The 22,452-nt window shown below is 40.1% G+C and overlaps 1 protein-coding gene across 9 annotated transcripts in view; it reads right to left on the bottom strand.

Moving 5' to 3' along the window:
• SLC6A6 (solute carrier family 6 member 6) overlaps nucleotides 1–22,452 on the bottom strand; it is a 56,483-nt gene that overhangs the window by 5,287 nt on the left and 28,744 nt on the right. For all 9 annotated transcript variants that reach the window (XM_080993493.1, XM_080993488.1, XM_080993489.1 and 6 more), the window contains 10 exons: nucleotides 19,532–19,766; nucleotides 17,174–17,306; nucleotides 14,055–14,189; nucleotides 12,253–12,356; nucleotides 12,016–12,140; nucleotides 8,581–8,693; nucleotides 7,008–7,145; nucleotides 5,549–5,651; nucleotides 3,670–3,770; nucleotides 1,552–1,722 (listed from right to left, as the gene is read on the bottom strand). In XM_080993493.1, the coding sequence (XP_080849619.1) occupies nucleotides 1,552–1,722; nucleotides 3,670–3,770; nucleotides 5,549–5,651; nucleotides 7,008–7,145; nucleotides 8,581–8,693; nucleotides 12,016–12,140; nucleotides 12,253–12,356; nucleotides 14,055–14,189; nucleotides 17,174–17,306; nucleotides 19,532–19,766 (1,358 nt within the window). The remainder of the gene's footprint in view (nucleotides 1–1,551; nucleotides 1,723–3,669; nucleotides 3,771–5,548; nucleotides 5,652–7,007; nucleotides 7,146–8,580; nucleotides 8,694–12,015; nucleotides 12,141–12,252; nucleotides 12,357–14,054; nucleotides 14,190–17,173; nucleotides 17,307–19,531; nucleotides 19,767–22,452) is intronic.

The following is a 22,452-nucleotide window of genomic DNA, read 5'->3' as shown; positions in this document are numbered from 1 at the left end:
TTGAACGTCCAAGCCAGTGCTTATGAGACAAGATGAGATCAGAAAACTGATTTTGTTACTGGGAGAAAGTGTGATAATGCAAAGAACAAGAAGAAAGGTTTTGGGGGAAGCTGGTGTGAGTAATATGCAGTGAGCATCACTTGGACCTGAGGTACTGATAAGTTACTGCTTCCACTAGGTGGCTCTCTTAACTCAGTAGTGCAGCTGATGCAGGCTAGATCCTTCCACACAGCACACTATGTAGCTAGGATGCCCATCTATGGTGCGGCACCCGGAAGGGAGGCTGCACACTCAACATGTGGATCCCACAGGTGGATCTTCATGTCTTTACTAGGGCTCTTGTCAAAGTACAATCATCAAAAGCTAGGCTGACTTGTCTGAGATTCCAGTATAGCAACTAAGCAGAGGACTGCTACTCAAGCAACTCTTATAATCTGGCAAAATAGTAATAGCGCAAAATAGATGAGTCCTGGATTTATTTAAAAAGGATAAATATTTGAAGCTTGCCCCTTTACAAATATATGCAAATAGAAGTCCTATACTGGGGGGAAAGCCTGCTATATGTTGCATAACACAATGAAGGAATTAGTAAGTTAACTGTATTGATGCCTGATTGTAAACTATTTATTAGAATGAATATATTTGAGTGTTGTTATTTAAAATACATGTTGTTTAAAAACTGATAATTAATTAAAAAATCTATTAATAAAAAGGTCTATATTATTGCCTGGTTACTGTTTCTGTGCATTTGATTATTACAGTACCAAATGCTTGCACACTTCCTATGTGCTAGAGTCTGGGCATTTTATACCTGGGTATCTCCACTCCAGTAAGTACTATTGCAAAGAAGTCACTTTGAGAAATGGTGTGAGAGGCAAGCAGAGGGCCCCCATTTGGATAATGCTTAGACTATTGGTCTTCTTTAACTAGATGATCATGACCACTACTGGCGTGCAACAGCAGCACTACCAACATACAAATGTAAGATTGAAAAAATTAGAAAGCGTGTCTTCAAATGGATGTTTGGGCTAAATAAGGTCCCAAGTTGGAAAAGGTTGGAAATTACTGTACTGGCTTAGAGGAATCAACTTGGATAGAGAGGGCTTTGTGGTTTGTAAATGGACACCAGTTCTTTTAGCAAATATTACAATCCCATGCATTTGTAACTTCACTCTGTACTGGCCGCGTTCCAGCTGTCCAGAAGCTAAAATTATTGAGCACCTGTATTCTTTTCCAGAATGTAAATATGACTAAAACAACAGGCATCTTATTTAATTGCACTGAACCTTGTCCAGTTCAACAGAAGAACTCTGCTATGCCCTGTTTTAAGCATTGTGAATGCACCAAAATAACAGGGCCTGTAAAATTGCCCTATCCATTGAATGAATGACCAGGAAAAACTTTTGTAGATGTAGAAATGATGTATGTGCACTGGAAATAGCCTGGATCCTGCAGCAAAGCACTGGAGTTGAGGCTGGGAAGGCAGTTGCGGAGAAAAAAGCCTGTGAGGGCCAGTGTGCATTCTCATGTGCTTTCAGGTTGTTGACTTACCTCAATGAGAGAGCCATCGGACTGTAGAATACGGATAAGCATTACAAGCGGGATGCAGACCATAGAAGAGAGGGCAAGAATCCACCCCAGGCCAATGGCCCACTGAGGATATATGTACACCTTGTTGTAGGTCAGTGGTGTATACTTGGCCAGAGAAAAGATAAAGCACCCCTGCATTAGGAAAAGAAACAAAACAAAACAGACAGGATGAAGATTTGTTGGAAGAACTGTATGCACCTTTCTGCTACTGACACTAGTAGCTGCATGAATTTACAGTATCCAATGAATGTACAGTCTATAGAAAAACACACGAGCTTGACAATAGATAAGCTTGACAAAAGTTGAGCTTCTGCTGTAGTTTTTGCTGTTGTTATTTGCTTTCATGCCTAACTCTGCACATGCCTTGTGTTTACAAGAAGCTGTGGAGTGGGAGAAAAATGACATTTTAAAAGCTTTCTCCACTTCCTTTTTGGAACTTGAGATTCAAAAAACAACATCTACCTCATTCCTTCCTTTCCATTAAGTACACCCCCTTAGTGCTTCCTCTGCCCCTGGAATCACACTGCTAGAGATTATGGTAATAATTGGTAATAGCAGGGGTAGGGGATGCCATATTTGTTCTGCATCCTTTCCCCATTCAGTAAGAGTGTTGTTTTGTTGTATATTCTGTGCAACCAAAGTGAAAAGGTGTAGCATGCTGCACACCAGGAGCAGTTGATGGGGTGCACACCAAGCCTTCTGGCAGCTGTGTAATGATGGGGTGAGGAAAAGAGGCGACAGGGAAATAAGCCCTATGTACAGACACACCACTGGGAGTGCTGGCTACTCCTGTGCTGCACTACTATACACCAAAAAGAACAAGAAGGCTTTGATGTATTCATCGTAGCACTGCCCTACTTCTTTTCACTTGACATGAATGCTTCCACCTTTTAGGCTTTGTGTAATATGCAGTGCAATCTTGTTCATGTTTACTCAGAAGCAGATCTTGCTGTGTTCAGTGGGGCTTTCTTCTTGGTAAGCCTGCAGAGTAAGCCATCTCAAAATACTAGTATTATAGATCCACTTCTCTCTCACGCTTCCTGTGTGCTAAAGTATACAAAGTTTAACTGAAATAGCTTGAGGAACCATCTAATGGCAACGGCCCATCACATTCCAATGCCTTCAAACAATGCTTGATTACTGTTCTGCTTACTGCATGTTTATTTATAGAATTTATAGCCTGCCTTTTGCTGCAAATGCCCTCAAGGCAGCTTACAAAACTGAAAGCAGCAAAAATGCAGCTCTACACAGCCACCAGTAAGATAAAAACCCTTCCACAGGCCACTTTGACAGCTGAGTAGGACAGCCAGGTGACTGGAAGTTCAAGTAGGGACTGCAAAAAGAGGCACTAGAAGCACACTCTAAGGGTGTTCATGCTTCTTTTTTCGCAGCTCCAGCTTCAACTTTCACGTTCTGAATTCCAGCAGTGACTGCAAAAGAAGATTCAGGAGTGTGCTTAAGAGTGCACTCCTTATTCTTCCTTTGCAATAGGATGGACTTTGCCTAGAGAAAAAAAGGTAATTAACAGAGTGCCAGGCAAACAGGCACATAGCTTGGGGGTTCTTCTGGATTCACTGTTGTTGCTTGAGGCTCAGAAGGCTTCAGTGGCAAGGGGTGCCTTCCACCCTGTGATCCTTCAATGAAGGACGGTACAGAAATTATTATTATTATTATTATTATTGATGATGATATCTGGGATGAAAATTTCATCATTTGGGCACCCTATGAATACATTAAAAGCCATTTCTGTTAGCTGCAGCAGAGTGGTCCACAGGAAAGCCTCTGAAAAAGATCTTAATTGGTAGGCAGGTTCACGTGGGAGAAAGATGTTCTTTTAGGTTCCCCAGCTGATGGCTTTAAATGCAAAAGTCCAGCAGTTTTATGTGGGCATGGAAAAAAATGGAATGCCAGTGGAGATGTTTTACCATGGGAGCAATTCCTTTACACATTATACATTTTTAACTCAGTATCTTAACTCATGAAGCTACTGTTGGAGAAGATGAGGAGTAAAATAATAAAGCAACAAATTCTACTACAGATGCAAAACCATGTTTTAGACAAGCTGTTTCAAGCACTCACCACACAGAGAACTGGTGTGATTATAATCCAGCTCCACTTCATCCAGGGACCGGGCCTGTAACCAATCATATCTTCAATGGCATCATAAAAATTATCAGCGCCTAGAGTTCGACAAAAGGGAAAGGGAATGTTACTGGCCTGGATGAGATGCCTGCTTTGGCTCTAACCTCATAATGGGAGCTATGCCACATTTTTTAAATTCTTTTGTATTAAATGCAAAATCAAATGTAGAACAAAACCATCACAAAAAACAGGTACCAAAAGGGCGGGGGGCAGAGATACCGGTAATACATTTCAAACCTTTATTATAATAGAAATTATAACAAGTTTCTAAAAATATCAACATGGATATCACTTAATTTCCAGGGGGATGAGCTGCAGATCCAGCAAACCATAGTTTTATTGCATTACCCACAGCCATTTGTCGGCTGGGAGTAATAGGACTAGGGAGACAGGCTATGTTTAACATAAACACTAACATCATACCAAACAGAAAGAAATTTGTTCTTTTTTGACCTTAGTAGCGATGATTCCCACACTTATGTGCACCAGAGTTTTGAAATAAAAAGTGAGTTTTCAAGAAGCCCGAAAAGAGTGCTGAAAAACCCACACCTTCTATCTTACGCTTTCTTTGTGCCTGTTAAAACAGTGATTCTTCCCCAGTCTACTACTGGTCCAGGATTTTTTTTTCAGCTTTAAAAGTTAAACTTATTCTTTCTCCTTCACAATGGTATTCAACTAAAAAGACACCACATTGTAAAACTGATGGCGAGCCAGACCCATTCAAAGTTGGCTATGTAGTGCCGAAGGCAACGGAAGTTGCACCACCTTCCCTCTGAAGTTCCAGACCACTTCTAATGGTGTCAGCACAGGCACAGGCAACATTTGCACTCAGATGAACATGCAAAGTCTATCTGGGCAGATGCTCCCTGTTGTGCTGCATTGCAGCACTTTCATTGCCACAGAGCAGCATAGCAAAAGGGAACATTGGTACAGGGGCCAAGCCCCATTAACTTTCCTCTCAATAAGCCCAGCCATGCCTTTTCAATTGCCCCCTGAAAATCTTGCTTTTGGAAAAGGGAGATACTTTTTGAAAATTCCCCAAACCAACCACCGCATCCAGCTTGATTCAGCCAATATCTCTCACAATGTAATGTGTATTATAAACACTACTTCATTTTTCAAGGCTGGGACTCAGGCTCACTTCCTAAGAAAGCCAATATGTTGTTTCAATTGGGAGAGTGATTCTTAGCTTCACATTCACCAACTCTGTTCCCATATAGAAGGGACGTCCAACTCCCAATAGACTGCGATCTACTCACAGTATAAAAAAATTGGCAGTGATCTACCCATTGTCATTGGATGGGCCAAAGTTGTCGAGCTTTTTTGGGAAAAGCAAAGTTGTTGTTGTTTTTTAATCTATTTTTGTTAAAGATTTTCTTAGTTTACAAAAGTATGTGCAATGTCTCTCTCTCTCTTTTTTTACAGATCAGATTCATGAAAGGCAAAGTTGTTGAGCTTTAAGCCACAGTTGTTCAGCTTCCTCCTCCCCCTTTTTTTGGGGGGGGAGGAGATCTCTGAGGGGCCAAAGATCTACCAGGAACACCCAGTGATCTTCCAGTAGATCACGATCTACCTGTTGGACATGCCTGCCATATAGCAACCTTTTTTTCCCCTGTCAAGGACTGCATCTCAGGAAGCAAAGTAAGAAAAATTATATTTGTCACTTAGACCCCTATTTTAGCTCGACCCCTATTTTAGCTCTGCCTCCCTCACAATCCCAACTCCTGGGATCCAGGAGCCTAATCTTCCAAGACCCTGCAATGTTTAGTTGTTCCTGTAGGAAAAATACCAGGCCAAATATTTACAACTTACTCACCATAAACCCAGGCTACAGCAATGCATTCAAAGAATGCAACCCACAAAAGGCATACACCACTAGCTGCATAGTAGTCAAAGAGTTGAAACACATACATGCCACCCTGAAAAAGAGCAAGAGAGAAAAAGAAACAAGTGCTATTAATAAACCACAAAGAAAACCTGTGGCAAGCAAGATGACCTTCATCCCTATCCTTCACATCTATGACTCACTCTGGGGAAGATTACTCATCTGCAAATACAACTGTCAATCAACTGTTGGGGAGTTATAAGCACATGCTGTTGTCCTCCCCAGAACATGCACTTATTTCTTATATAGAAGGCATTTTTGAAAGAGATTGTGATTGACCAAAATTAAGCCATTTAGCTTATTCTACTCCAACACTGAGCTATTTCCTTTCTAAAGGATAGTATTTTAGGATGGGCTCTCACAAGAAAAATATGGTGGGAGAAAACAATTGGTGTTCAACGGAAATTGCTATAACAAGACCAAAATATATGGAAGCAATGCTTACCAAGGAGCTCCCTCATATATGGGCTGACACTGCTTTCCCCTTAGCATGATATTTTCCTTTCATGCACTGTATTTCCCTCTGCTCCTTTTCTAGCACCTTCTATAAGGTTCTCTTGTAAAGGTAAAGGGACCCCTGACAGTTAAGTCCAGTCGCGGATGACTCTGGGGTTGTAGTGCTCATCTCGCTTTACTGGCTGAGGGAGCCGGCGTACAGCTTCCGGGTCATGAGGCCAGCATGACTAAGCCGCTTCTGGCAAACCAGAGCAGCACACGGAAACGCAGTTTACCTTCCCGCCAGAGCAGTGCCTATTTATCTACTTGCACTTTGACGTGCTTTCAAAGCCCCAAATATAATGAGATAGGCTTCAACCTGCACCATTTCCCACATGTTTCACATCTATCTAGCTTTGTTTACTCCAGATCTACAGCACAACAGAGCACGCTATCTAGGTTCTTCTATAAAAATAAGCTTGGGGAAAATGCAGTGCTGGATAAAAGCAGCACTAATAATACACAGGGCTACAATTGGCATGGCCTTACATTGACACCACTGGAGAACTTAAGAGAAATGAAAGATTTGGATAAATAAGTTCTCAACTGCTCTTTCTGCTTTAAAAAACAATGACAACAACAGAGTAACCGTTTTATAGAGCCAGGCTCCTCTCTTAGGTACCAAGGAATTTCCCCTATGCTCAGGCCAAACTATTTGTATATCCAGCCCAGTACTGTTAGCTCTGGCTGCTACCAGCTCTCTGAAGGTCTCAGAAGGAAAAGTTCTCCCAATTTTATTTTAACTGGAGATGCAGGAAATCAACCTGGCACCTTTTCACATGCAAAGCCTGTGCTCTGCCTTGAACTGTGATTGCTTCCCTCTTGCACTGTACTATTTGACTTCACAGAATGAAATCAAAACCCAAGCAAACCCACACCAGCTCGTCTCACTTACTTCAGTCACCATAGATAGTCCCAGAAGATAGCTGACGAAACATATTATAGCGATGAAGATTTCCCGTCGGTAACCCTTCCTTAGGAAGGATGGGTACAGATCAACTAATGACGTGATCTGTCCTTCAACTTCAACAAACTGGCAGAGAAGGAAAGAAAAAAGAACCCTGAACAACTGCCATGAATGTGTTCCATTCTTTCATAAAAGGCATGCCTTGGAAACAGTGCTGGCACTCTCACTGGAGAAGCTGAATCCATTTACTTGCTCAACCTTTCAACAAGTCAAGGTTACAGCCTGTGAGTGGTGTCCAGCTGGGGTTTTGCACTTAGAATGTCCTCCTCCCGAGTATTTAAAAATAAGTCCCTATCTTCTTCTTTCAGTTTGTTATGCATGGGAATATAAGCAATTTTCTTTACACACATAACACATCATATTTGTTTCTGCTAACGAGCAACAGCTGCACTAGTACTGTGCTCTGTAAGGCTAACTCACAAGCTAATGTATTAAAATCTTTCTTTAACCCAGGGCCTTAAAATACAGTACTTCCAGAAGTTTTTTTTTCTTCTGTTGCAATACAACTATAGTCTAGCTTGCTTCTAAGCTATTCTAGCATTCCAAAATCCTGCCTGACAGCGCTCCAAAAGCAAACAAAACATTAAGTGCTCCAATTAGTTTTAATTATTCGACACAGTGAGAAATGACTTAAAATTACTAGGCAACCCTCAATTTACATAAGTACTTGGTTGCAGAACCACAGCACCAAGCATGTTTTAACATTCAATTTGGAAGTGATTAAAAGTCACTCACTGGAGTTCAAAGATTAAGCACTAAAGAGCCATTTAGAACAAATGGAATGCTTTGCCAATTTAAGAGATCAAGTGAGTAACAGCCAGAGGGAAAACTCCACTAATCGCTGCTCATATGAGAGGTTTTGAATTCAGTAAACTTTCTGCCCCTGTCAAGTAGATTTATTTAATGTTAAAGCTACTTTCCCAAGGAATAAATAGAACCTTGTTAGTTTAAATTCTTAAACCAACTCAATGAAGTACCCCCTAAATCCCTGGTACATCTGTGCAACTAGCAATAGCCTACAAATTATTAACAGATTTATTTGCGTCATATAAATAGGTCTCTTTGGGGAGGCGGGGCAGCCATCCATTTCCTCAAGGAATAACAACAGTACCAATGTGTACCACCCATTTAGTCTAACTGTTTTAATAGAGAGCTTATCCATGGTTTCAGTTTTCAAGGGTGCTAAACTGTAAGAGACCTTATGAAAGGCAGGACATGCAAGGGTACTCAACCCCACATCCCAAGGATGGCTTTGTCCCTTTCTGATTTAGCTGAAAACTTCCTAAATAACTTAATTAGCCACTTCATACACTTCAAAACAGTGCATAGGCTAACACTGATTAACAGCGGTTATCCTTTCTCTGCTAGAGAATGAAGCAATCCTTTTCTGCAACATTTATGATGCATTTGCCCCAGAGCATAAAATGCAACAAACCCAATTACATTGTTAAATTTTCCATCATACAGTATGGATGCTGTGTTTGTTGCTATGGTTACTCACCTGGCTGTCCAGGCCAAGCAACAGAAGCATAATAAAAAAAAGAATAGCCCAAAAAGTTGGGAGTGGCATCATGGACACAGCTTTCGGATAGGCAATAAAGGCCAGGCCTGGACCTAAAGGAATAAAGGGAGAGAAAGAGGAGAAGATGTAGTAAGTTAGCAGCTCATTCTTAAAGGCAAGACCCCCTCTGCCTCTCCAGAACAGATGCTTGATTCGATTCAGATAAACCAAAACCCAACTGAAGATTCCAGAATGGAATTCACTTGGATCCTTTATCTGACAAAGAAGCATGCATTGCTAGAACAGGAACTTCAATGATCAAATTCAAAAGCCATTATTTATCCACTTTCAGTCTCAGCATCTGCCTCAACATGCCAAGAATAGGTCAAACTCTACACGCATCATGCAGAAAGTGAATAAGATAGAAGATGAGCAGCTGGGCTTATGGTGTAAATGAGACATACTTATGGGATGACCGGTTCCTGTGCTCCTTTACGAACAGAGGAGGGGGGAAATGCCATACATGTTCTCTTTGTTTTCGCAACCCCCAGCCCCTCCTTGGACAAATAAAACCAACAAAATATCCTTCAAGGGTTTGGGATTTGTGCTCCACAGGCCAGATTTGGAGCTGTTAGACCCCTCCACAGTTCTATCAATGCCAACAAAAAGCATTTCTATACCACAACAAATGAAGTGGAAAAACTGATTTGACTATCTAAATAATCAATCCTCCGTCCCTTCCTCTGAAGGGGTTGGTAGCTGCATTGTGTTAATGGCTTACCCAATGTCTATAATGAATCAATTTGCTGCTATCAGTAGGCAGTATTCTTTTAAGATACAAAGCAATAGCTGCTGTTTTTTCATTCTGAAAACCTGCTGGCTGAAATAAGGCTAATGTCCCTCAACTAGTATTGTTAATAATCATTGGTAGATTATTCCATATTTGCACTGTGGATGAGCCACTCGAAGCCAAAACCAAGCTCATTTCCATGGCACGTGACAGTCATGCACTACAATGAGATGAGCTTTCAGTTTATATTGGTGACACTTATTCAGGGGCAATAAAGAATCATATAGGGATGAAAAAGCCAAAAAGCGCTATTGTTTATGTTTAATGTATTTGGGTAGTTTTAAAGATGACTGAAAATATTACATCAACACTTTTCATACAAGCTTTTGTTTAAAGAAAATACACTGGCATTCCAGTTTATAGCTCTACTTTGTTTTTCTTCTTCTTTTATCTGTTACAAAGTACAGCAGAAGAATTCTCTCCGCAGATTAGTCCTTGTCACTCACCACTGAATGCCTCTGGTACCTTCCATTTTCCATGCCATTAAACTGAATGGAAAGGCAGATCGGTGCAGCAAAATGAAAAAATGCTGGCACCCCAATCCTGAATCTATGGTCTTCACCTCAGAAAAGTTAGTTGAGCATGACCCACTAAAATCAATGAGATTTAAGTTAGAAGTGCCCTTGATTTCAATGGAAATTAAGTGCAGCCACTTATCTCTGAATTGGTGGCATTGGGGCAAATGCATATTTAAGGTTATGCTCATGACAAACATCTCTTGCTGGGTAAGGAACAAAATGTACAAATGGGTCTTATCCACATTATTCCCTCTTGTGAACCAACTGCTGGAACTGAATACATTATTTTAAAAAAATAAAAATTGCATCAGTCAGTTATTTAGGAAGGGAAATAGAACTGAATCCAGTTCCTCCACTTCCCCTTGAAAATATTTTAGCTTTTTTAAAAGAAAAAAAGGGGGGGAGAGACTATGCTCACCTCAAGCTGTTCTATGCATACAGAGCTAAAAAGTACTGGTTTCCTGGGCTCATCTCTCAATGGAGCTCACTATGGCCAACTATTGTATCTGCTCATAAAGTTACTTAGGCTGATCTCCTACCCACTTGTACTTGGAAGTAAGTCCGACTGAACTAAGTGAGTCTAAGTTAAGATCAGCCTTAGCCACTTTTTCATTTTAAAAAGTGCTGTGTAAGACTAAGGCATCAAACATTTAGATCTGATGGCTACAATCTTTCAACAGACTGACAAGCACATGCTTACTCATAAAACCTGCTGTGTTCAGTGTGGTTTGCTCTCAAGATATGTGTGCATAGGATTGCAGCCTTAAGCATGCTTAAGATAATTGAAATCAACAGGGTTAAGCTCTGCATTGGGATGTTAACAGCCATTCCCAGCTCCCTCATTTTCCTGCCTGCCTGCCTTGAAGAACTAGCCTTGTTTGTTAAATAAAGAAAAATAAAATTTGAGGGAATATACCAATCTTCACTGGCATTCCTCACCACTATTAAAATGGCACTATAGGAAGAAAAACCGATCTATTTGACAATATGGCACGGCAAAATCACAGTACAAGTTTTCCCCCCAGCACCCAAATGGGTGACCTTTGTCTGCTGCCTGAGGTGTGCATTAATATTAGGGTAGTCACAGCCTTTTAATGGCTTCACATCCAATGCCGATGCACATTTCTTGCCTTTTCAAGCTGTTTTGAACCTTGCCAAACCTGCACTCACAGAGAAAAATAAAATGTGTATAATGGATATGACCAGCAGAAACCTCTGGGGTTCTACAATACCCTTTTTACTAGCTAGTTGCAGAAATTGCTGCCAGCCAGTCTAAGTGCTATCGTTTTAAGTAAGTTCACATAGACTACAATGAAAAGAGCATTTGGTCTAGCACGTCTGGGCTTCGAAGGCATAGTTAATTTGAGTTGCTGTGCTTCCTCAGGTGTTACAAGGCAAGTCCAGAAAAGTATGCATGCTTTGTTCGAAAGTAAATGAGTTAAGGACATATTGTTCTTTTAATGCACATGTATCCCAGGGAAATATGTGTAGAAATCAATCCACTGTTTCCTGTATATGGAAGTGCTCTATGCACGAATGTAAAATATGTTGGGAGGGCAGGAAGGGTGCGAAAAGGGGGGCTCCTCTCTTTCTAGTTTCTATACAGCCTTGTCGTGGAAAACAATGGCCCTTCACTAAAATATACATGGTGCAATAAAACTCAAGGCATATCCTAGCACAGCTATAATCTCTTGAGGCCACTTGCTGTGGGTCTATGGAGCTTTCGGCGATCATATCTATTAGGAATTTGATTGAAGCAAATGGAGAGCGACCACAGAGGTTCATATATTTATAAACTGTTTGCATCTCGCATATTTTTGACTCTGTTCGGGGAATTTCTTTTAAACTCAATTCCATTTTATGTTTCTGCATGTTTTCAACTTGTTTCGAACTGTCACACCCATTGAAATAAATTAAGACTTTGTCTCCTGAAATGCTGAGTAATTTTACTTTTCAAAATATCTCCTTTTGGGGGGAGGGGGAGAGGGGCTGTTGATTTGGTTTGTATTACTTTGCTCACACACTGGGTGGCAGTGCCCACCATCACTGCCACCGACACCATCGTACCTGACTCTGCCACATCAGCAATGTCCACCCCTTGCTCTTGTGCCATGAAGCCCAGGACGGAAAAAATTGCGAAGCCAGACACAAAACTGGTACCACTGTTCAGGCATCCCAGCAGCAAACAGTCCCTAAGTCACACATATGTCATGGAGGAAGTTAATTGGAGAAAAAAATTGAACCCATGGTTCCCTACACATCAATTAGCTAACATGTACTAAACCCCTTTGGTAGGAAACTTGCCTATAGCAGTTGTATTTGTATTTATTGTAGCTCCCCAAGGAAGTCATTGCACCTAAGCAGATTGCATAGGAGAAGAAGATTTGCGTCCCAGCATCTATCCAGACCTAAAGAAAACACGAAAAGGCCCATTAGAAGGCTGCATTTTGCACCAGCACCAGCAATTTATCTAAAGCTAATACAGACTATGCAACCCCCACAATGTGACAACAATAGACGTCTCTTTAAAATAATCCGCTCATAAATGCTAGCCACTGAATGCACCTACGCTGTTCAATACCATATCACAACATTTTGGCATAAAAGTGAATAAAAACGCAATCAGTTCTTTTAAACAAAAACAACAGAGCATTACATATATACAGTCCCAGTTTTGAGCATCACCCGTTGTAGATCCCAGCAGACTTATATACACACAAGATACATTTCAAGATCAGTTCAGTGGTTTAAGGATCCCAGGCTTTTTGGTGGATAGCACTATGCTCCCTCCCAATACCTCTTAGGGTTTTTCTTGCTGTGGCCAATTATGTCTTCCAGTGCGCTCTGCTTAGGCCAGTGGTAGGGAACCTCACCAAATGGCTAAGGGCAAAACACTGCCCTCCAGCCCTCTCTGTCTACCCCCTAGAACTCTCTCATGCCATACCCTCCACCAGCACTATTTCAGATCTCCCTTAAGGGTTTTCCCTTTGCTGGAATATGTCTTTGAACTATGACAATGCCTCTTGGTTTCCTGGATGGAGGATAGCAAGGGCTGTGTGTGTAGAAATGAGTCCTACTGTACAAAGGTAAAAATTGCATTTGTTGCTTCACCCACTTTTGCAACTGTCCCCTCCCACCGCTGGCATGTGTTCCCTGCCCCACAGAAGGCTGCCCAGGTGGGAATGTGACCCTTGGCCTGAAAGGGGTTCCCCAGCCCTGGCTTAGGCTAACAGAGAACAGTTTAATGAATCAGAACAGGAAAGAAGCAGCAACCTCTCACATAACTTCAATGCTGCTATAAACGGTGTTCCAGATGAATTGTACTCAGTGGCATTTTCATCCAGCTTGTATCATAAGTTGCTTTTCATTCACTGCTCGTATCACAATATTACCATAGTTTTATGTGCATTCCCCACCCCCACCCCACTTTAACAGTTTTGCATTTCCCCATTGCGATGGGGTAGAGCTTGTGGCTGACCAGATCATAAAATAAACTGTCACATAATTTGTAAGCAGTTGAAGATGGAGAAAAAAAAGAAAAGGAAGTGCTATACTCCTGCGCTTTACTAAGGGTGCTATCTTCCAAACATTTGCATAGAAGCAAGTTTCTACAAAGAATGTGAAAGGTATTCAGCATTTCCCATTTTATTTCACTGTCCTTAACTGCTTTCCCCCAAGGGCGTCCATATGACACGGACAGTTGCAAATACTCACAAGTGCTCCTTACCGTTCTGTTCGCTGCTCCATAATTTTGCTGCCTTTAAGAGCTAAAGACTGAAGCAAAAATTATCTCCCTTACCTTGTCCACAGCCTAATATCAACAAAAAAGCTGAGATGCTATATTTGGACAGAGTCTACAAGCCTCAGAATCCTTCTGATATAAAAAGATATACACACATGGAAAATGCATTAACACATTAACAATAATAACCTTTTTGACAAGATACGGTAGAAAGAAATAACACCATGGAGGTAATCTTCAATTAGGTTTTGACTGCTTCAAGATTACAAGAAAATCTATTGCACAATCATCCCTCTGCCCTCCTCACATTTTGTTTAGAGCATAGGAAGACAAGTATCACCACTTCCAGTTTTTAGAAACCCACCTGTGGATCTGCTAGCCGAGAGATGTCAGGGTAAAGATAAAACTTGATGCCCGTTGAAGCTCCAGGTAAAGTGACACCACGGATTAACAGTACAAGAAGCATGATGAATGGGAATGTTGCTGTTATGTACACAACCTGGTATTAAAAATGATAAATGTTATCACTTTTTGATAATAAAAAGCTAGAATTTTAATTGTATACGCCTGGTATTTGAGGTTACAAATGGTCTCATCTCTTATCTTCAATTCTTATCCTCCTGTTTGCTCTCAGCTTTCATTATTCAATGGATCACAGCAGGTTCCCCTTAACTGCATGCGCATATATCCATCATGACAGAGAAAGTACATTATCGGACTTTAATGCTGACTTTAATACTGGTCACGTTTCTGTTTCCAGTTCCCCCAGGTCACCGCTATGTCAGGCGTGATCAACATGGTGCTCTCCAACTACCATCATCTCTGACCATTGGGCTGTGCTGGTTGGACCACTAGTGAGGCCGACAAGGCAACACACTTCATTCTCATTATACAGATGTCTACAGGTGGCATTCACCACAATAATGAAGAATGTAGTATTAAAATAAATAAATCACATATACAGCAGTGAAATTTGAGTACTGGAGGTGTTCCTTCCTTCCCTAGTACGCTCAATAGAACTTATGTATTTATAATATCATTAAACACTCTTCATCAGGAGATTCACTAAAGACTGGAACCGATGTGTGGCACCCCATGTAGATCACAACCACCCACCCAATAAAGAGCTGTTCCTTACTTATCATCTGAAGCGCCATAGCTCAATGGTGAACATTTTTTTGCCACGGAAGGTCCCAGATTCAACCCCCAGCACTTCCAGGTAGGACTGGGAGGGACCCCTACTTCAAATACTGGAGAGTTGCTGCCAGTCAGTGTTGTAAATACAGAACTACTGTATCAAAGGCACCTAACTTTGTTCCTATTGTATCCAGCACAGAAAAAGGATGAACCTGGGCATGATCAACTGAGAATGTCTTGTAACACAAACTGAATAAATAGAAGGTGATATATAAAATCAGTATGCACAAGAGATTACCCTAGCTGAATTGTACCCCTTGCTTACTTCTGAATGATTGTCCCAAAGTACATGTGTGCCTTCTGGAAATCTGCCTCAAACTTATGTTTATTTATTTATTTGGTTCCTTTCTTCTGCTAATAGGGTCAGATGATGCCACCCAGTAATTACAGCTCTGCTACTTTAATATAGTTTTGTTTTTGTGAAATTGGTTTAGCAAGATAAAAGCTCCTGAGATGCATCTTCCTGCCTTTTAAGTGAACCTCGAGAGATTTAACAGGCAGATATCAAAGCCTGTTGCACCATAATAATTTCTGCAGCCAGTCTGATCTCTAAATGCAACACCCTTCCATATCATGCCCTGCTTTTCTTTTGGTAAATTACATTTCTCTGTGTGTAATTTTTTCCTGAATTTTTCTTCCAAAAGTATTTTGTTTTGCTTTTAAATATAATCCTTGCCTTTGTTATTTCCCCTTCTTTTCTGTATTAAACAAGTATTTGTAAGTAGGTTGGGTTTTTTTGTTCATCACAATTATCAACTTTAACTGTTACTATTACTACATTCATTAGTCACTTTTTCCCCACAAGTGACTCAAAGTGACTTAAAGAAACAAAACTCACCAGCTTTTTCACCCCAAGATTGTTTCTGAGAAATTATTTCAAACTAAGCCAACCTAGCATATTTTGCCAATGTGAATTAATTGTAAGAGAAATATTTTCAGCCAGAACAAACACTGAGCTATGCAAATTGCTTTTTGGATTTTTTTTTTAAAAAGAGGTTGGTTGGACATTCAAATTTATGTACTTTTTTCTTTTTACATATGTTTAAAATGAAAGGAGACCTGACTGCTATCTAATTATTATCGTTGGGCAAGGAATTATCTTCCAGAAGTACACTGTTGACAAATGTGGAAAATCAAAGAGGTCTGTTCATCAATTCAAAGAAAAAGAAAAAAATCTAAGAATGTTCTACAGCTATGACCTTGGAGAAACAACTCAAAAACAGAAGCCAGATGTTATGAGAGTTTCTGAACTCACTCTGAGTTTTTCCCAAGTTTTCAGTGGGTCTAGCCAAAGAGTTCACAGAGGAAACAACGTAATAAATAAATGCATCCTCCATCCTTGGATAAACAAGGAATATGTTGAGGTGCAGTAATAAAACTTCTAGCATATTTGCAGGGCTTGGTATGGCTTCAGCCACGTTGTGAATCCTGCATTGCAGGGGTTGGACTAGATCATGGGCAGGCAAACTAAGGTCCGGGAGCCGGATGCGGCCCAATCGCCTTCTAAATCTGGCCCACGGACCGTCTGGGAATCAGTGTGTTTTTATATGAGTAGAATGTGTCCTTTTATTTAAAATGCATCTCTGGGTTATTTGTGGTGCATGCCTGGTGTTTTGACATGAGTAGAATGTGTGCTTTTATTAAAAATGCATATCTGGGTTATTTGTGGGGCATAGGAATTTGGTGATTTCCCCCCCAAAAAATATGGGCCGGCCCCCCACAAGGTCTGAGGGACAGTGGGCCGGCCCGCTGCTGAAAAAGTTTGCTGACCCCTGGACTAGATGACCCTCAAGGTCCCTTCCAACTCTGCAATTCTATGATTCTAGGAAAGGTTCAAAATAACATTGGGAACCTAGCCTTTGATAAGAAGTCAATTCAATCATTTTAAGCCCAAGATGATGTGGAGAGTGTGTAAAACCACTGCATAAAACTAATTTCTGAACCTATTTAAACATTTTGGCTATAGTCCTAAAGTGTATGTGTGTAAAGAGAGTGGAATTCAAAGGCAGATTATGCTCTGCTAGTATCGAACAGAAGTTAAGGCAGAGTAATGTTTTGAATTTATCAGGCCTTTTTAACACCTCATTTTCCCTCTATTGGAAACTATGGAGCAAAAAGTGGGGGAAAGATTGAGCATGCTTAGAAGTTTGTTCAAGTTTGAGATGCACTGTGGGACTGAGAGGAACTTGGATCCAAAGAGAACATTTTCTTTTTGGACTTGCCAATACCAGCGCTCCAAGAAACAAGGCAGTTATAATTGCAAAGGGAGAGGCTGAGAACACTTACTTTCCCAGTGGACTTTACACCTTTCCAAATGCAAAAGAAACATATCACCCAGACAAGGAGGAGACATAGTGCCAGGTCCCACTTGACAACACCAGGCTCATCAATTCCTGAAGACAAGCTCAATACGTTGTGCCTTAAAGGATAAAAAAAAGGAAAGACACAAGACAAAAGTTATGATAAAACAAACTGAACAGCTGCTTCACAAGAACCAGTCTTTAAAAGCAGAATGATGCTACTTCCCATGTTGCTTAAACAGATTAACTGGACACATGGGAAAGGCCCATTGTTCTATTTGTAGTCTTCCAAAGAGCTGGGAGTGATAATTATCCCTCAGCTTGTTAAAACTATTCTGTTCACTCTGGAATACTTGGAACTGAATCCATTTGTCTACAGGCAATCCTTGCTTTGCACAGGGGTTACATTCTGGACTCCTGAGCATGTCGGCGGGGCCCACGTAAAGTATTCCATTCCGCCCCTTTAGTGACATTTTCTGGTCACTTCCCGGTTTGGTGCCGTGTACACGTGCGCATGCTCTTTGAATCTGATGGGGCTACTCTAAAACTAATGAAAAGAACTGATTTTTTAAAATAAAAAAAAATCAATCCACAAACCCACCTTTACAACTTCTTAGTATTTCCACTCATAACTAGTAATTTCTGTTGTGCAGGGAAGGTATAAATACACAAACCTCTCCAACTTTGTTATATATTGCCTTGAATTGTAAACAAATCAATCATCATTATTTTAGATAAATTTAGTTAAGGGGGGGTAAGGGAACAGGATAGCAACCTGCTTCTATCACAGCACTATAATCACACAGACATCCATTTTAATAAGTAAACAAAACACAGAACTAGGGGAGTTGTGTAACTTCTGAAGCATGTCCCATTTCAGCTAAGATGAAGAACTGTTTAAAATAGAAATGGAGGATAATAAACTAGCTGTTCCCAAGGATCTCACTCATAAGAAGGAAAAGAGCAAAAACATTTTGCTAGATTTATGGCTAGCATCAAGTGTACATGAGCCAAAAGCGGATTTTGCTTCGTTTTATTCAGCTCTTATTAGATTTGCATGTCTGAAGCATGTGATCAGCTTCCTGAGATTTCACATGAACCAAGCCTGCTGAGTCCTAAGCACTTATAAGCTTTTGGTTGGTAGAAGGGAACAATCAAAGTTCTTGTTTACTGGTAATTGCCCCCTGCTTCTTACTGTTTCATTATGTTTGCAACTATATACTATGAAATAAAATCTTCACAACTAAGAAATCAAAGCATGTGATGTAATCCCAAGAGGTAAGACTCTGGAAATAAAGCCAGATTTGCTTATCCCCTATGACTGCTGCTCAAACAAGCATGAGATTTACACAGACCATTAGCTCAAATAAGATATAATGATGGCCTCCAATGCACAATCAGCAACACTGCTAAGAGGAAGATGTCACTTAGCATACAAAGGTGAACATTTCAATAAAGTCAACCATGCCTGAGAAGTTTAGTGTTCAGCAAGTACAACTGATAAAGATTTCAGGAAACATTCCACCTAATAAAGAGCACCAGGCTTCATAATTCAGGCATTGTAACAGCTCCTAAGGATTATTTAATTCACAGTAGGACTGTTGTCTTCTGAATGTACCAAACTTAAGTGAATTAACACATGATAAAGGGGTTTACATATTTACAAGGCAACATACATTATTCTGAGTTATGTAACTTATTAGCTCAGGGCAATGCAGTTGACCTCAATCTGTTAATACATATAGCATATGGTAGTTATAAGATTACTGAACGTTTATCATTAATGTAAGATGCAAAAAAACCCCCACCCCAATAAAAAGTTATTTTTAAAAATTAATGTAAAATGCAAAGTTCTTTGTTAAGGCCTTTCTGTGTAATAAGTTAACAAATACCTCCCACATAGATGACATTACTTGTGCAATGATTAAGTTAAATATCTGTATAAAATGCACGGTGAATCAAGGCCATCATTCACAGAGTCAACTTGAAACTTTATTTGAATAGGGCTAAATCACATAATCATAATCAAAACAGGAATATCAGGTGTGTGCATTGTCTCTGCGACTCTATAACCTGACGTATTCATTTATTATTCTTATACTCTGCCCTCCCTCCTTGCAGAATCCAGAACAGTAAACAGAGATGTTAAAACATGACCCAAATATCATAAGACGACAATAATTAAAATTAGTAATAATTAAAAATTTGTAATAATAATCCAAAACTCCTACAGAAGTAGGTAATACTCCATACTTCCCCTTACAATTTTAGTCAGTCACCATTTTACTCTATGTTCTATGTCTCTTATAAAGTTCTCCAAAGAGCAACAATTAAAATTGCTTACTCCCAAAACTCTGTCACAGGAGAAGTGAAGTTAGTGGTATTCAGTGACAACCAGAGGGTTTTGTTCTTCCTGAGAGTGTCTTCTATGCAGTTTTTTGTGTTCCACTCTTGGTCGCAGAAAGCCCAAGGCAGCTTACTCGTAAAAGAGTGGAATAGATAGTACAGTCCCCAAGCCAGGATGATGATGTAATACACATTCAAAAGCGACACGATCACTATGGAAGCATAACCTATTCCTGATTTTTTTTTTAAAAAAAAGAAAGAAAGCAGAAGAAAAGAACATATGAAATTACACACATAAGTAAGGCTTGTTGGTATTACAGGTGAACATGTAATATTCACTAGTTTAGGAATCTCTATGTCTAGGGTTACAAAGGCAACAGTTCAACATCATATATCTGCTGCATTAAGCAGAGATGCATAATTTCAAGACTCAGATAAGGTATCAAGGGATTCCCCCTCTTTCACCAGTTGCACCCATGTTTCCAGAGAATTCAGTAAGGAGTAGTAGTTCTTCCTAAAACACAGTTGTGAGGTTGCAAAGGTATGCAAGCAATGGCTATCACATTTGGACTGCAAACATATAGACCATGGAAGGGTAACCTGTGGCTCTCTGAATGCTTTTGAACGTCATCTCTCATCAGTCCCATCATGAATTGGCCAATGCTTAGGGCTGATGTAGTACAGCAAGATCTGGAGGGCCACAAGTTGCCCACCCCTGTTGTGCACACTTACCTGGAAATAAGTCTCATTGAATTCAATTTGCCTTTCTTCTCAGTAGACATACAAATGATTGCACTGTTAATATTTAGGAACACCCTGCTTAATATCAACAAAACCACTGAAGCTACAACACTTGAGCAGAAGGAAATGGCCATGTAAATGAGGTACAATTCATTTCTTGTTAGGTTTGTAGTCTACCAAATGGTACTCAAAGCAGCTAACAGTAATTAAAAACAATACAATAAAAGAGCAATAAAATACAAAGAAAAGAAAAGCAGATAAGGCATCAATAAAAACAACTAGCTAAAACCTCATTTTGTCTCAAAAAAATTACAAGTTATGGGCCAAAGGGCTATCTAAATAAAAATGGAAACCTAAGGACATGATGCAGTACCGATGGCTCTGTGGCTTGTGTCCTGGTGGACTATACCCACTAGTAGTAGTAGCAGAAGCAATAGTAGTAGTAGTTTCCCTCCCCGCCTCCCAAAGGAGCCAAGGGTGGCAAGCATACAAACAAGAAAACATCTAAAACCAATGCAGACTAGGAAGGAGTCCCAATTTAAAGGAGGTATTTGTTGGAAAAGAATAATTATTCCATGTGCACAAGGTAAAAATTGCCTTGTGTTTCTCCATGCTACATACCAATATGCTTTTGAAATAAAGGAGAATTTCAAAAGCACTTTGTGATGAAGTATTGGAGGGGAGATGTTCTACTCTTCAAAGAAAAAATTCCCACTGGGGAACAGCACACCCAAGGAAATAGTTTGAAGTAGTTCTTTCAATCCTGGCTTGTATTATGAAGCCACTATGAAAGCTTTAAACATATTTCTGAGTATCAGGAGCCAAAGCTAAATCACAGGAGATGGTTCTCTCAATCCAGATCTGCTTATGAGTCTCCCTGAGTCAATGTCAAATACAGACAGTGGGCAATGGAAGTGTTGGCCTAACCTAGGGTGACAATCATTACGTATGGAACACAATTCAGTGAAATGCACTTTCTCTGCAATGCAGTTATAACAGTAATATTCTACTTATACCTCTGACTGCAACGTATAGCACAACAAGAGGAAGGTATACTCAGAATTAAGTCCCACTGTGTTCTGCCTCTGTACAGCAGGGCTTGTTCCCAGGAAAAGTGTGGACTCCAACTTTACAGTGCAATCTTATACATATCTACTCAGAAATAAATGCCATTGAATTCAGTGAGGCTTACTCTTACGTAAGAATGTATAGGGTCACAGTCATAAAACATTGGTTATAGCAACAGTAATAACAATATTCTGGGAAGGAAAGACAACATGTTTGTGCAAAATAAAACAAGGTCAAAAGAAGGTCAGCAAACTGAATTTTGTAATATATGTACACATCTATCTTTTTTTTCAAAGGTATCATGTCTGCTATTTATAAAATAAATGTTTAACTTGCATATCAATGCTTGACAACAAAAAAATACTGCCCTGTTTGCTTTGCAAGCACAGGGTCACTAGCAGATAAGGTCATGTCCTTTGCTGCTCCAAATGGCATGCACACAGCTAATGAAGTGCAAGTTGGCACAAACCTTTAGCTATAAATTCCAATCCAAGCCCCATACACTTGGCAAGAAGTCCTATTGATCTCAATGGAACTTCCTTCTAAGTAAGTACTTTGGGAGACACAGAACTGGTATAAACTGGCAATCACCTTACAAAACACCAAACTGCCCTGGAACAACTTAATGGCCTGTGAACACACCAGCTCCTTATTAAATATTGAGCTTTCTTGGACGATGGGAGCCATTCCACATTCTCCTGATGCAAATACCCATAGTAAAGCATTTGATAGTCATTAAAGATCAGAAATCTCAGAGAAGTTGTTCCAGAGAGTTTCGTGTATTCTGAAGTCTACTATTTGAAATAATAGTAAATCCTAAACCTTTTATCAGGAACACATCAATTTCAATACTGCTCTTACATTTTTTTAAATAGAAAAGTTGCATTAGCAGAGGCCAACCAAAACTTTGTTCTCATCAGAATCCACCCCTGCCAAGCTAAAGTTATGTTTCAAACACAATACAAGGTCAGGGGAAAATTTGCTCCGCGTTCCAGTTCTAAACTTGGAGGTGGAAGGGAGGGCAGGAAACAAGACCACCTCCAATAGCTCAGAGCTGGAGGGGAGGTGGAAAAAAAAGCTTTTTGTACTTCTGTGACTAAATTTTTAGCA

Source organism: Podarcis pityusensis (genome assembly GCF_964106645.2).
Source record: "Podarcis pityusensis genome assembly, chromosome: 2".
Taxonomy (NCBI): Eukaryota; Metazoa; Chordata; class Lepidosauria; order Squamata; family Lacertidae; genus Podarcis; species Podarcis pityusensis.
The sequence above is the reverse complement of the archived record's forward strand: the minus strand, read 5'-3'. Positions and strand labels throughout refer to the sequence as shown.